Source organism: Spermophilus citellus (genome assembly GCF_964194105.1).
Source record: "Spermophilus citellus genome assembly, chromosome: 8".
NCBI lineage: Eukaryota > Metazoa > Chordata > Mammalia > Rodentia > Sciuridae > Spermophilus > Spermophilus citellus.
In genome coordinates, this window is record NC_138189.1 from 20498297 (window position 1) to 20513629 (window position 15333).

Below are 15333 nucleotides of genomic sequence, written 5' to 3' on the forward strand. Positions count from 1 at the left end.
CATTAATGGTTAATATAGAATAATCAGAAATGTTAATAATTAATATCAATAAGTCTCTTCTCTAATAGTTTTTTGTTAGAATCAGATTTTTTAATCTCATATTCTGTCATGTAATGCTTCAGAGTTAAGAAAGGAAGAAAGGAAGGAAGGAAGGAAGGGAGGGAGGGAGGGAGGGAGGGAGGGAGGGAGAGAGAGAGAGAGAGAGAGAGAGAGAGAGAGAGAGAGAGAAGAAAGAAAGAAAGAAAGAAAAAGAAAAAACTGACCCTCCAATTCATTCCAAGGTGTTCTCCCTATGCAGAGCATGAAGCCTGACCCTGAGCAACTCTGTATATCCCTTCTCTCTGTATGCTGGCCCTGAGGTGTCCCTTTTCAGCTAATTGATTAGGTCAGCCCTGCCCTACCCTTTGTTTATTCAGTGGAATAAAGACAGGCCGTCTTCTTTTCTGGCCTGCAGCCACACTGAATTATTTGGAGCCATGTCAACTTATTTCTTCAGAAATTCAAAAAGAGGATTAAAACTTCTTTACCAAGATCAACCCCAAGGAATGCTAAGCTGCAAAAAAAGGTTTTATTCAGAGTTGTCAAATAATAAACACACTTGAAAAACCATCTGCTTAGTTACTTCTTGTACTTTACAAATAATGCTCTTTACAAAAAGTAGATTTTAGTTAAAAAAAAAACTTTATACTAAGTAATCAAACATTCTTGTTTGATAACTTCCTGATGTAAATTTCAAGCAGTCAGCACTCAGTCTTTTCAAAGAAGGAGTGAAAAGAACAGCAAATATTTTCCTGTAAGGGTGAGGCTGGAGAGAAAGAGACATGTGGAGAGAGTAAAGGATATGGTCATAGCACCAGGAAAATACTTGGAAACTGGAATGAATTCAGAAAAAAAAAGAAATAATAATAATTTTGTTGGATGTTCATAATAATATGTAGCTTACAAAGTAGCAGGTTGTCTGTAAAGTGATGTTACCTTGGGCTCTCCAAGTATTACATAGGAGGTTAGTAGGGAGGCTGTTGTTAAAAGGAGAGTTCTTAGCATATCTATGAGTACACAAAGAGAGATAAAATATATCTTTAAATACACTGCTAGAGATCCATTAGTGCATTCCCTGTTTTTGACCTTTCAACAATATAAAGACTATTTCTGTTCATAGTGTCCTGTTTTCCATTTTGAGTAATGAGTTGGCATAGTTAATTTTTAAATACTAACCTGTTTCTCTTATGATTCATAATTATATCCAGGGTATTGTGTCACTCTGTTTGCTGTTTGAGACCCTTCTTCAAACATATCTCCCTCAACTCTTTTATCATCTACGTGAAATTGGGGCTCAACCGTGAGTATTATTCTCTCTTAACAAGAATAGATTCATAGGTGTCTTACAACAGATGAATGGATAAAGAAAATGTGGCACATATATACAATGGAATATTACACATCCATATAAAAGACTATGGCATTTGTGAGTAAATGGATGGAATTGGAGACTATCATACTAAGTAAAATAAGCCAGTCCCAAAAAATCAAAGACCAAATGTTCTCTCTGATATGTGGATACTAACACAAAATAAGGAGTCAGGGACAGGTACAAATTCATTGGATTAGACAAAGGGGAATGAAGGGAAGAGGGGAGGGGAATAGGAAAGAGTAGAATGAATCAGATATAACTTTCCTATGTTCATAAAGGAATACACAACCAGTGAAACTCCATATCATGTACAACCACAAGAATGAGATCCTAATTAGAATAAGTTATACTCCATGTATGTATAATATATTAAAATACATTCTACTGTCAAGTGTATCTAAAAAGAACAAAAAATTAAATAAATAATAAAAGTAACACAAGTATTAAAAAACAAAGAACCAAGTAAATTCTAATTCAGGGAATTAATGATATGCTTCTTTGACAACAACCTTATCTTCTTAAAAATTTCCTTATTTTACCCCAGTTTTGTTTTTTGTTTTTGTTTTCTTGTGGGGCAGGGAGAACCAGAGATTAAACGCAGGAGGCTTAACCACTGAGCTACTTCTGCAGCCCTTTTTATTTTTTATTTTGAAACAGTATCTCACGGAGTTGCTCAGGGCCTTGATAAGTTGCTGAGGCTGGCTTTGAACTTGAAATCCTCCTGCCTCAGCCTCCCAAGCTACTGGGACTACAGGTGTGCACCACTACACCCTGCTTGCCTCAGTGTTTATTGGTAGTTTTCATGTATAATTGTATGTATGTTAATTAAATAGAAATATGGTTCTTAAGTTTCAGGAGCATAGGATTTCACTGTGGAGTTAATAAAAGCTACAGAGCAACCCTCACACACACACACACACACAAACAAACAAGAATAGTTTCACATCAGAAAGCTATTTTTTCATCATGGTAAAGCACTTGCAAATATATAGTAATTCTTCAGTAAAATCAAGCTAACAGTTTTTATTATTATAAAATAATAATTATCAAGTAGTAATTGTAACTGCAATGTGCAAAAAATTCTTGAAAGAATTACTAAAATCCTAATAAAATCTTATTCATTAGGCTCTTTATCTCTGGTACAAGAATAACCAAAATGAACTAATTTCTATTCATAAGGAGAAATATTAGTCAAAACTGAGGCAAACATTTGTCGAAACAAATGCAACCTGAGAAATGTGATAATGCTAAAATTAAGCCAGGATAGAATTAATTGATCAGAGAACATCCTATGAAAGTTCTACAGGTTAAAGTCTTTTGTTAAAGGAAACCAAATTGTTTAACTACCTAATGGTTGTCCTATGATTTCTCCTTCTAGAAGTTTGAATTTTCTTCTCTGATCTCAGTATTAGTTATAGGTGAATAGTCTGGACTTCAATATTATAGATTCTGTCTCGTTTTTTAAATATTTTTTTTCATTTGTAGATGCACACAATATCTTCATTTTTTATTTATTTATTCTTATGTGGTACTGAGGATTGAACCAGTGCCTCACACATGCAAGGCAAGCGCTTGACTACTGAGCTACACCCCAGTCCCTGTTTTTGTCTCTTTTTAAATACCATGTCTGAAGTTTCAAAATGATTTATCAGTGTTTTGTTCCTGTCTTCTCCTCTGAGCTACAATGTTTCTCTGTTAAAAAGACCCCATTTGAAAAGAGCTTTACTCTGGGGCCACTGAAAGAGTTAAGGGGAAATAAAATAATGTAGTATTTTCCTTCTGTACACTATGTTTTTTTCACTAGATTGAGCACATTTAGTTTATTGCTAAAAAACTAAAACTCTGGTATTTTTTCCTAGTCTAATTTATACACTTTAATCATTAAAAGGAACAAATTTCAATGACTTATGACAAACATTGACATTCTTATGGAGAAGGAAATATTAAAATTCCTATAGTCATAGTATAAATCAGTTTTTCAAAGGTTTTCATAATGAACTGATCCAATTGGAAGGTTTTTCATTTTGAGTTTAATTTCTTTAATAGCTATAGAACTAGTCAGGTTATTCATGTCTTCTTGAGTGAGCTTCTATAGTTTATGCATTTTATCTAAGTTACTATACTTATGCATATAATTAATCATAATATTCCCTAATTATTCTTACTTATGTTTTCATATCTGTAGAATCATTGCTGACTTCGCCTTTCTGATTGTTGAGATTAGTATTTGTATCATCTCTCTTTCTTGATGATTCTGGCTAAAGGTTTATTTAGTTTATTCATCTTTGGAAGAACCAGTTTGGGGCTATATTTATTTTTCTCTTGTTTCTCTTTTTCAATTTTGTTGATTTCTGCTATTTTATTTATTCCTTTATTCCTTATACTTGCTGTAGGCTTAATTTGCTCTTGTCTTCCTACTTGTTTAAGTTGGTGTTTAGATCATTGGGACCTTTTAGCATTAATATTATAAATTTCTTTCAAAGTACCACTTTACCCCACCTAATAAATTTTGATATGTTGTCTTTTCATTTTCATTCAATTCACAATGCTTCTTAATTTCTCTTGTGACTTCCTCTTTGACCATTGATTATATGGAAGAATATTGTTTAATTTCTAAATATTTGAAAAGAATAATATCTTTCTGTTACTGATTTATATTTTAGTTCTGTTACAGTTAGACAACGTACTTCATATGATTTCAATTCTTTTAACTTTGTTGAAGATTAGCATACATATCTTGGCAAATTTTCCATGTGTACTTGAAAAGAATTTTTTGTCCCACAAGTGTTGGGCAGAACGTTTTCTAAATGTCAATAAAACCAGGTTTGTTGATAATGTAGCACAAGTTTTCTGTGTACTTCTATACCCTCCTTAATAATTTTCTATCTACTTTTCCTATTGATTATTGAAAGGAATATTAGAGTCTCTAATTATAATTGTGGATGTTGTCATCTTCTTTCACTGTTATATATGTTTTTACTTTACATATTTCAAAAGTCTGTCTTTAGAAGAACTGTGGTACTATTATTATCTTGTAGTGTCATTCTTTATTCCTAGTAATAAATGTACTTTACCTGATTAATATAGCCATTCTAACTTTCTTTTGATTAGAATTCTCATGATATATTTTTTCTTTCTTTAACTTTTAACCTATCAGTTATCGATGCCTTTATTTCTTAAGTGGATAGTATAATGTTATTGGTATGGAATGTACTATTTTGAGTTTTCTGTTTGTTCCATTTATCCTTTTCTTTTTTCTGCCTACTTTTGAAATTTGAGTAGTTTTTATTCAATTTTATTCTGCTATTGAATTATTATTTGTACTGTTTTCTAAAAATTGTTTTCAATAGGTACCATATGATTAAAGTATATACCTTTAAGTAATCATATAATACTTCAAATAACTCCAGGCCTGGATGGCTTCGTTAGCAAATTCTACTAAACATTACAGTAAGAAATAATTTTAATCCTTCTCTGCTTGCTATCAAGATCTTTTGTTCTCAGCAGTTTCATCATGATGTAGCCAGGCATGGACTTTTAAATTTTTTCCTGTTTAGGGTTTGTTGAGCTTCTTAAATCTATATATTTATGTCTTTTGACAAATTTGGGGAGTTTTCAACCATTAATCCTTCAATTTTTTTTCCTGTACCATACAAATTCTCCTTTTCTTCTGTGATTACAGTGACATAAATGTTAACTTTTGATGATGTCCCAAAGGTCCTCAAAGCTCTATTCATTATTTTTCAATACTTTTTCCTTTATGATTCAGATTAGACATTTCTCTGTTGACCTATACTCAAATTCATTCTTTCCTCAGACTTTCCCATTTTGCTATCAGATCTATCTAGTAATTTGGTTTTTTGTTTCTCTGGGGTTTTAGGGTTTGTTTGGTTGGTTGGTTGGGTTTGGGTTATTGTATTTTTTAGTCCTACAATTTTCATTTGGTTCTTCTTTATTAAAACTCATAGAACTGTACATTTATAAGGGCACATTCTACTTAACATGAATTATACCCCAGTAAGCTTCATTTAAAAAAAAAAAAAACAGATGTTCTGTTTTCTGTGTATCTATGTTATATATGTGTGTGTGTGTGTATGTGTGTGTGTGTGTGTATAATACATTCAGAATTTTAGTGAAATGAAACTAGTTGAAGATAATAATTTATTTAGATTTAAAAGTCAAATGCAATTTTCAAGTATTAAGATATCTAGTGGCCAGGGCTGGGGATATGGCTCAAGTGGTAACGCACTCGCCTGGCATGCACGGGGCGCTGGGTTCGATCCTCAGCACCACATAAAATAAAGATGTTGTGTCCACCGAAAACTGAAAAATAAATATTAAAAAATTCTCTCTCTCTCCTCTCTCTCTCTCTCTCTCTCTCTCTCTCTCTCTCTCTCTCTCTCTCCCCCTCTCTCTCTCCCCCTCTCTCTCTCTCTCCCTCTCCCTCTCTCCCCTCCCTCCCTCTCTCTAAAAAAAAAGGTATCCAGTGGCCAAAAGCTTCTTTGTGTCTATAAGGAGATACTTTAAAACCAACAAAAAAGCTTAATTTGTCAATACTATTGCCTAAGTGCACTTCATCATGTTAGGCCAATAGTTATCTGGTTTTGAGAAGTTTCTGAAACTTGGGGGTCTTTTTTAGTCTTAAGAGAATTAGTACTGTGACAGCAGCCAAGAACCTTGGGGTCTCTTTTGCCTTTTTTTTTTTTTTTCTTTTTGGTACCAGGGATTGAACCCAGGGGCACTTAACCACTGAGCCGTATCCCCAGCCCTTTTTATTTTTTATTTTGAGACAGGGTTTTTCTAAGTTGTTTAGGGCCTCACAAAGTTGCTGAGACTAGTTTTGAATTTGCAATCCTCCTGCTTCAGCCTCCTGAGCCCCTGGGTTTACAGGTGTGTGCCACCATACCTAGCTCTCTTTTGCTTTCTTAAGAAAGTAGTACAGATATTTAGCAATATAATGTTAGAGTAATTCCAACAAATAGTTGGACTAGCATTTATCAGTGTCTATCAATTCTATGCTCTTAGGTAATATAGAAATATGAGGGATTGTTATCTCCCAAGGTACTAGAATCAAGGAGCTCATTTCCTGGTTTCAGAGAGAAACTAATTATAATATAAGTAACTTACAAATAGTGGGATTTCATACTTCTTAGAATTTTTTGTAGCAGAAATGGAATTTAATTGAATTTTCTGGTTGATCTTTCAGAGTTCTGATAACCTCCTCTCTAAAATGAAGGGTTTGAAATCAGAAATATTTTCCAAGGTCTGTTAATAGCTGTAAAGCCATTTGTGCTTTAAAATTCCTATCCATTATTTTATTTTATGCATCCTATAAAGCCATTTGACTGAAATGTAGGAATATAATTTATTAAATTGAAAAAATATAAAATCATGGAGATTTCTCAAAAGACTAATAATGGAACCATCACATGACCCAGCTATCCCACTCCTTGGTATTTATCCCAAAGAATTAAAGTTAGCATAATATAGGGATACATACATGACCATATTTATAGCAGCATAATTCATAATGCCCATGTTATGGAACTAGCCCAGGTATCCATCAACAGATGAATGGATTAAGAACACACACAATAGAGTTTTATTCAGGCATAAAGAAAAATGAAATAAGTTATTTGTAGTAAAATGAATGAATGAAATTTAAGAGCATTATGTTAAGCAAAATAAGTCAGAAGGTCAAGAGTCTTATGTTTGCTCTCATGTGGAGGGAAAAAAGGAAAAGCAGGGTAGGGGGGTCTCATGAAATTTGAAGGGAGATCAATAGACTAGAGAAAGGGAATGACTGGGAGAGAGGAAAGGAGAGAAAGGGGTGAAACTACAGAATGAAATTGACCAAATTATGTCATGTGTATGTGTAAATATGTCATAGTGAATCCCACTATTTTGTATAATTATAATGTATCAATTTAAAATATAATTATTAGAAAACAAGAATTTTCATGAGAAACAAAAAACATTAAGTAAATATTTTTACAGAAACAGGAGTGAAAAGTAAGATTGTTTAATTCAAGTACATAAATAAACATTAGCAAAAATATATATGAAACCTTTGAATGAGCAAATATTTTGAATAAAAATTCAGGTTATCTTGGCTTGCCTGAAATTAAGACTATTAGAAGATCAGCTCATTGATTATACTCGGGAAAACATTACGTAGATGTAGTTTTTATAAAGACTAGATATAGCATAAAGGAGGTCCCAGCATACAACATCTTTCTCTTAATAGTCTAAGAATACTAATTGGAAGTCTTGGAGTTTCTCACTGCTGCACTTTTGCAGCTTTTAGGGAAAGGTTGGAGTTTTAAATATCCAGGTGATCTCTAAGACTCTCAGAGGATTGCCTTAATATTATTTGGATGGGATGTTCTGATATTGCCTTTTTGTGAGGAAAAAAAATCCAGTGATAGAATTAATTTTCATTTTTCCTTCCTACAGACTTCGCATATCATTTAAGTGGATGGTTCGAGCTTTCTCTGGATACTTAGCTACAGACCAGCTTTTGCTTTTGTGGGATAGAATCCTAGGATATAACTCTCTGGAAATTCTTGCTGGTAAGAGTAAATACTTTTTTGTGAAATACATGTTGTTTCTATGGTAAGGTCCCCTTCCTTTCTAACAATTGGAGATTGAGTCTACTATTGTATAATTTTAATGTATAAACATTTAATATATTTATCTGGTTTAGAAGATAAGTACAGAGATTCTGAAGTCGATATTTCAGTCTTTTAATTGCCCAATACCAGTCTACTCCTAGTTTGTCTTTCTTAGCCCTTTTCTTTCTCTCTTCCTCACCTGTCTCTTAGTCTAGCCAGGACTTACTGAGTCCCAGCACCTGTGAGTTCTGGGCAGCTTCTTTAGCATTCTGTTCTCTGTGCCCTACTCAACTGTACCTAAAATCCAAACCAAGACTGAGTTTCCCTGCAGAGCTGAAATCTAGTTCTTCTGGATCTCAAGTTATACTGGATTCAAAACTTTTTGTGTTTTGCTAATAGTCTGTGACTTATGTTCTAGAGTCTGAATTTGCCCTTTTAGGTATTCTCTCTTGACAAAAATAAATTTTTCTTGTTTTTTTTTTCAGGAAGCCAGATTCATCTCTAATTAATAATTAAGCAGTTCATGCAAAAGATATACATCAAAGCAAATTTATAACACAACATATGCACTCATTATATTATTTTGCTTCTCTTAAGTGCAATAGACTCAGTTATTTTTATCATTGGGATTATCAGGAAACAAAAACAATAATTGGGAAATCTTCCTAACAATAGGTTGATAGCAGAAAAGTTGGCCTACTATTTTCTTCCTTACCTGAAATATTTAATATTTTAAAATCACTGTATGCACTACATTGGAAATATTGCTTAGTTGAAGGAAAATATGGCTCAAATATTTTCTAGGTACCATATTAACATTTTTTGAATGCTAAGAGGTTTATAATAACTGGGTGGCATTTTAAAAAGGAAAATTAGAATAATAATAAAGTACCATGAAGATAAATAGCACCCCTGTTTTAATCAGAGATTCTCACTGACTGGGATGTTTTTGACTCCTAGAATCCTTCTCTCAGCTTTTTTTAAAGCCCATACAAATATGAGTGAGAAAAAAATGGTCTTCCCTCTTCTTTTTTGACCAAATGACAGTGATATGTGTAATCTAGAGATAGAAGGAATGCTAGAGGACATCAGGGTAACTTTTTCAAACATTTCTGACAAGTAGTTCTTATCCTCTGTTTGAACCCTTCAGTATTGGGTAATGTGTGCCTTAGCAGGAGGTCCATTTCATTTCTGGATAATATGACTTGTTCAAATGTACTCCTTATAAACCAAGGTTATTTTTATGTTTTTTCTACTATTGTATCCTCACCTCTCCCCAAAGTCTTCCATTTCCAAACTAAGCAGCCTCCTTTTTCTGCTACTATTTTCTCAAGTGACAGGACTGTAGACAGTTCACCAAATAGCCTTACTCTGGGTATGCCAAATACTTTTATGAGTATTATATAGAGCATTTGATATCATTTCAAAAAAAATTAAAACTTTAAAAGAAGGGAGCTCAGTACAAGAAAGTACTTTCTAATAACTAGAACTTTCCAAAAGTAGAAAGAGCTCTTAAACTGTCACCTGACAAATCAAGAGGTTTTGTAACTTGAAAAAAATATTGAATTAGAAAGCCTTCGAGGCCTCTTTCAATTTAAAATCTCTCATCCTATGCCTTATCACCTTCTAGCAGCCTAAAGGAAAAAAGAAATAGATGTCTGTGGAATACTGTATTTTCTCTAAACCAGGCACTATGCTATGAGCTAAATACATTAATGAAAAACATACTGATGAATAGGTGGAAAAGTAATCTGCACTATTTCATTCATCTACTTTACCTGAGTGTCTTTTTAAAAATCAACAGGAAAGAATTCTAGAACATCTAGAAATGAAACTGGATAAATCTGAATTCCCCTCTCATGGAATTCAGGTAAAAAGCCACAGGGGTAGATAATTTCATATGGAAGTATACAAATTCGGTTTTTTTAATATTTTTTTTTTTTAGTTGTAGTTGGACACAATACCCTTGGTTTTTTTATTTATTTATTTATTTATTTATTTATTTATTTTTATGTGGTGCTGAGGATCAAACCCTGGGCCTCACCACACACTAGGCAAGTGCTCTACCACTGAGCCACAACCCCAGCCCCAAATTAATTTTATTTCATACATTTTTAGTATGAGTATTTTGGGACCACCTTTTTGGATCAAGTGAGTTATTGGTATTTAAGAATATCTTAATAAATATCTCTGGCTTAAATTGCAAATTAGAGCCTTTTAAAGAACAATTTAAAGCAATGGTATCCATGTTCATACTAGTATAATTAATGAGAATAGTTTAAAAGATAAGACATGAATATTACAGTGTCCACATTTTGTACAAAGCATGATTTTGATCAGAAATATCCAGAAGTATAGATCTTTTCTCCTTGGCAAACAAACCTGTTCTGCAGAAGGACTGGGCAGATTAAACTTGAAGCAAACAGAAAGGAACTTCTGTGATGTGACACAAGATAAATAAAGGTTATGAGCACATAAGCATTGTGGATGCTGAGGTCAGTTAGTAAACTGCTTTCTTCCCCTTCTCTTATCTGCTCTTGGCAAAACAACTTCCCACCATGTAAAGGTCTTTTCTGATATGGTAGAAAATTTGCACGTCCTGTCAAGCTTTCAGCAACTCAGTTCAGTTATACACAGACAAGGCAGTAATGATCATGTTCCTAGTTCCTCCTATGAGTCCAGATATTAGGAAGCTACATAACTGGCCCATAGAAAATGGTTTCCTTTGATATGCTTATAAACATGGAGCTCCATGACTTTCAAATACTTTTCTTTTTTTCAGTTAAAGAAAAATTCTTTGTCCCAAATCTCTTGTTACACATTGAATAGTTGCAGATGATTTGAATTTAAATTTTGTTTTACTACTATGCTTTTTTCTTGAGAATTTTCCTCTAACTGGTTCTAATGTTTTTTGCCAGATTTTCCAAAATCTCTTGTTCCTTAAAAAAGTGCCTGAGCTTCCCAATCATTGGTTGCACCCCACCCTGCCTTGGGAAATTAAGAAGCCTCCCTCCTGATAGCCACTCCTCAAGCACAAAACACCTGCTGCCATGGCCAGGACACCATGGTGTCACCCTGCATGCCATCTCTGTGGAACCATTCTGAGGGGCAGAAGAACACATCCTGCATAGGAAAGCATATGGATTTTTATGTCAGGGATGAGTGACTACTGCTTACCTCAGTCTCATTAGTGGCACCATGCAGTGGTTAGGTGCATAGATGCAGAGCCAGAGAAGACTGTTGGCTCTGCTGTTTTCTACCTGAGTGACTCTAAACATTCCCCCAGCTCACTGTGCCTCAGTTTCTACATTAGGAAAATTGAGCTAATAGTATTTAATTTATAGAATTGGTATAAGAATTAACTATTATTATTTTCATAGTAAAATGTATTTTTAAAAATTCACGTTTGCATGAAGTTTGTAACATACCTAGAACCAGGTTCCAAATAATTCTTAATATCTATCGCAACTCGTCTCCTAAATTTCAATGAATTGATGAGTAGAGAAAGCACTACTACCACTGGTGATGGGAGAAATAAAGGGAAGAAATCAAGCACGGTCTCCAGGCAATTCCATCTCCTTATCTGGATCACCTACCTCTTACTTTACATGGGTTCTTCTATTGTTCATGATTCATTCTCACGTATAGTTTTATGGTAATTTATTTATTAATAAGTGTTTAATTTTAGCATGACTTTTACCTTATGCGGATTTTTAAAAATATTTTTTTAGTTGTAGTTAGACACAATACCTTTATTTTACTTATTTATTTTTATGTGGTACTGAGGGTCAAACCTAGCGCCTCACACGTGCTAGGCAAGTGCTCTACCGCTGAGCCACAACCCCAGCCCTTATGTAGATTTTGAATGGAAATAATATCTGTATTTTCTATGTAATGTATATTATTGAAGTTCAAATTGTTCTATAATCCACTTTTCAAAATTTCATCTTCCTCTTCCTTTAGCCAACATTAATGTGTCAAGATAATCCCAGAGCAGTCCTCCCACAGAAATATCCATTTGTAACGTGAAGAGATCAATGCTGAGTATATAAAATATAAATATAATCAAATATTATAAAAGCATTTTTTCAGAAAAAAAGTTGTATTTCCATCAGGAAACTTCCTGGGTACATATAAAATGCAATCTGATATACTTACAAATTTGGCTTTCATTGACTTTCCCGAAGCTCCCCAAGGCATTAATAAGAAACACCTGTGTCAAAATAAAGCTTTATTTTATAGGACAGTCCTTAGAGCTTCATGCCATGTAAAAACTGTTATAATTTAGTTGTAGGTATGAAAGAAACATTGTATAAAATGACTATTTTAGGACCACTGAATTGTCCTTTTCCCTGAGCTGGCATACAGTTTGTCTAGCCTTCAGTCATGGATCTCTACAGTAGACAGTTTCTTTTTATCACAAGACCTTAACTCAGAATGCAGGGGTGCAGCTGTGTCAAGCACTGGTCCTGAGCTTTCTGAGTGTCTTGTGGGCATAGCAGGAACTTTGCCAGCTGTTGAGTAGGCCTGCAGTTGAAATAGTATGCATTCTTTTCCAGTCCTGGCAGCTGCCGTGTTTGCTTTCCGAGCAGTGAACCTGATGGAGGTGACATCACTGGCTGCAGCTGAAGTAAGGATAAGTTTCACTCAGATGGGATGGAAATAGTTCCTGAGAGATTGCCAGGCTCAGTCACTTTAGTATCTGATGCATAGGACACACTTGTAGCCCATTTTTTAACTCTGGTAAAACCTCTAAGTTCTGAGCTAATATTAAGTGTTCGTATTTCCCTAAATCCCTTGAAAACAACCTTCTTATGAAGGGACCATATATGAGTTTATTATAGAAAACCATTATTACCATTATAGCAAGCAGATACGTAGTAATTTTAATAGAAACTATCGAAGCTGTGTTATGTTTTCCTATTATTGTTTACATTCATATGTTATAGAATAGAGAAAAGCCAGTTGAGAGAGTTAAAGAGTGTGTGTGTGGATGATAATAATAAAGACATATCAGCTTTTTTGGTTATTTTTATTGTGAGTTAGTTATTTAAAGCTGATTTATTTTCAATGGTACAATTTACACCTGAAATATGGTTCAATTAATAGGGCTTACCATATTATTATATTAGTTACCACTAATAGAAATGTAAATTTTATCCTTAAAATAGCTGCCAACATGCTTTATTTAAAGGGAAGAGGATGTTTATGTGTCTTGCAACTGAATAAATATTAATTCCATCTCAAAATGATTTCCTGAAGTCAGTTACTCCTTAGACTATAATAACGGGTCTAGGATTCATAATGTACGTTTATTTATAGAAGCAAGTTGAAATGTTAGACCTCTTATAAACTCTTGCTACCTTGTATATTTGAAGAAGGCTCAGGCTGTGAAGGTCTAGGTTATTTTCTACTGCACATTTTAGCTTTGTGCACATGTACTAACATCAATGCATTCAGAAAAGAGGGGAGTTGTAGCTTTCATACAGAGATTTAAGATTAATCATGCCAAAACTACATTGTAATGGTGTTTCTATTGTATCTTATTTCCTAGACTTCACTTTGCAATTAATAATTCTTTTTGTTTTTCTATTTCAGGCAGTCCTTGCTGACCTTTCTACTTTAAAAGTTATGCCACTTCTTCAAATTTTCCTGTTTGCTACTGTCACCTGATTTCTTCAAGGTCATTGACAAGACATCTAGTTTTTCATTAGAAACTAATCATGAACTATGCAAACTCTGCATAAAACCAAAATTAAATTTTGCATATAAGCCAATAAAGATCATGTTCCCTCCTGTTAAAGCTAAGTCATTTTTCACTTTTTGAAACAATAATTCTGCACACCAAATATTGCATTGCATGCTGCTGATTTTCAAGAGAGAAGCAATAAACATAACTTCTGCTACATTGAGCTTACTATATCTATAGTCCTGACTTGTTAAAGGCATGTAAGAATATATGCAATAAGAACTAAAGATGCTGTAATAAACTTCAAGAGGTCATGTAGCTTCTTGGACAATTCTTTTATGTCAGTGTATAAACTTATCCCTAGATAATGTATTATAAATGTTTGTAAATGTCTTACAAGTTGCTCTTCCCCCAGAGCCAGGGGTAGAATATGATGTGAGAAGGCCTGAAAAAGGTACACTTTTGATATTAGTAACTTTTCACTCACGAGGGAATTTTCTGCCCTCTCCATTTTATTTCTCCCTTAAGCATCTCTACTGGGAAAGGTTTAATACTATTTTCTCCATCTAGCAATATTTTATTCTTCACTCGCTGAAAGTCAGAACATTATAGAGATTTCCCTCTGCACTTCTCAATCTTCCATCTCTTGTTTAGAAGCTGAGGCCTGTTGTCAGGTTCTTTTTTTCTAGAAGAACACAAAGAGGGCATCCCAAGGAATGAAGAGAAAGAAGAACCAAAACCACATCCATTGCTGCTGGAGCTTGAGTTAACAAGATCCACTTCTAGGCCAAGCAGCTGAGGTAGACACTCAACCCAGAACTGAAGCCATGATGCAAGGCATTGTGTTGTATTTTGGTTTTCATTATAAGTCTAGGGCCTTATTTTATATTACTTTCTAAAGAACCACCTTTTCAGTAATATGGAATAATAGTATGTGAAAAAAAATCCAAAACCCATTGTCTTCTGACTATAGGTTCAAAGTCAAGAGGCTGATCACTTTAGTAAAACTGTAAATCAATAGATAAGATTCTTATTGACTAGGATTTTATTAAGCTTAATCCAAATGTATTTCATGAATATTTTATTTTGACAGTATATATTAGGAAATGTATGAAATTTAGCACAAAACTTTAAAGATGATGAAGTTTAGTATAACTAGTTTATTGATTTGAAAATCTATTTATGTAGTTATATTCATCAGGTATTTGTTGACTTTCTAAGTAGTAAATATTGTGATTGATTTTTTTCCCATGAAGACTATCACTCTGATTGATTCTTAATAAATTCCATTTTACTGCTTTTGAAGGTGACACATTTATAACATGCTTTGCCATTGAACATGTACAAATGTACATACATGGAGAGGATAAGTATACATCTATGACTGTTATCACTCACTTCCCTCATTCTAAAAAGATGACAAGAATATTGGGGAGAAAGTGTGGTTTAAATGATCACTGTCAAATGTGTACAGATACTACCATATTTGGCTTCCTTCTTTAGAATATTCATAAGCTTTTTTAAAAGAGGTGATGTTGTAGTCTAATACAGAATATTGTGGATTTGGCCCTAGCTGAAGTCTCTGTTAACTGCAATTTAGGGATGGGAGGGAAATGGGC

At 33.7% G+C, this 15333-nt stretch overlaps 1 protein-coding gene across 3 annotated transcripts in view; it reads left to right on the plus strand.

The window, feature by feature from the left end:
* Nucleotides 1–13828, plus strand: part of TBC1D19 (TBC1 domain family member 19) — a 146475-nt gene extending 132647 nt beyond the window's left edge. For all 3 annotated transcript variants that reach the window (XM_081303212.1, XM_081303211.1, XM_081303213.1), the window contains 4 exons: nucleotides 1248–1339; nucleotides 7868–7983; nucleotides 12585–12655; nucleotides 13624–13828. In XM_081303212.1, the coding sequence (XP_081159338.1) occupies nucleotides 1248–1339; nucleotides 7868–7983; nucleotides 12585–12655; nucleotides 13624–13698 (354 nt within the window). In that variant the 3' untranslated portion in view covers nucleotides 13699–13828. The remainder of the gene's footprint in view (nucleotides 1–1247; nucleotides 1340–7867; nucleotides 7984–12584; nucleotides 12656–13623) is intronic.
* Nucleotides 13829–15333: the final 1505 nt, after the last annotated feature.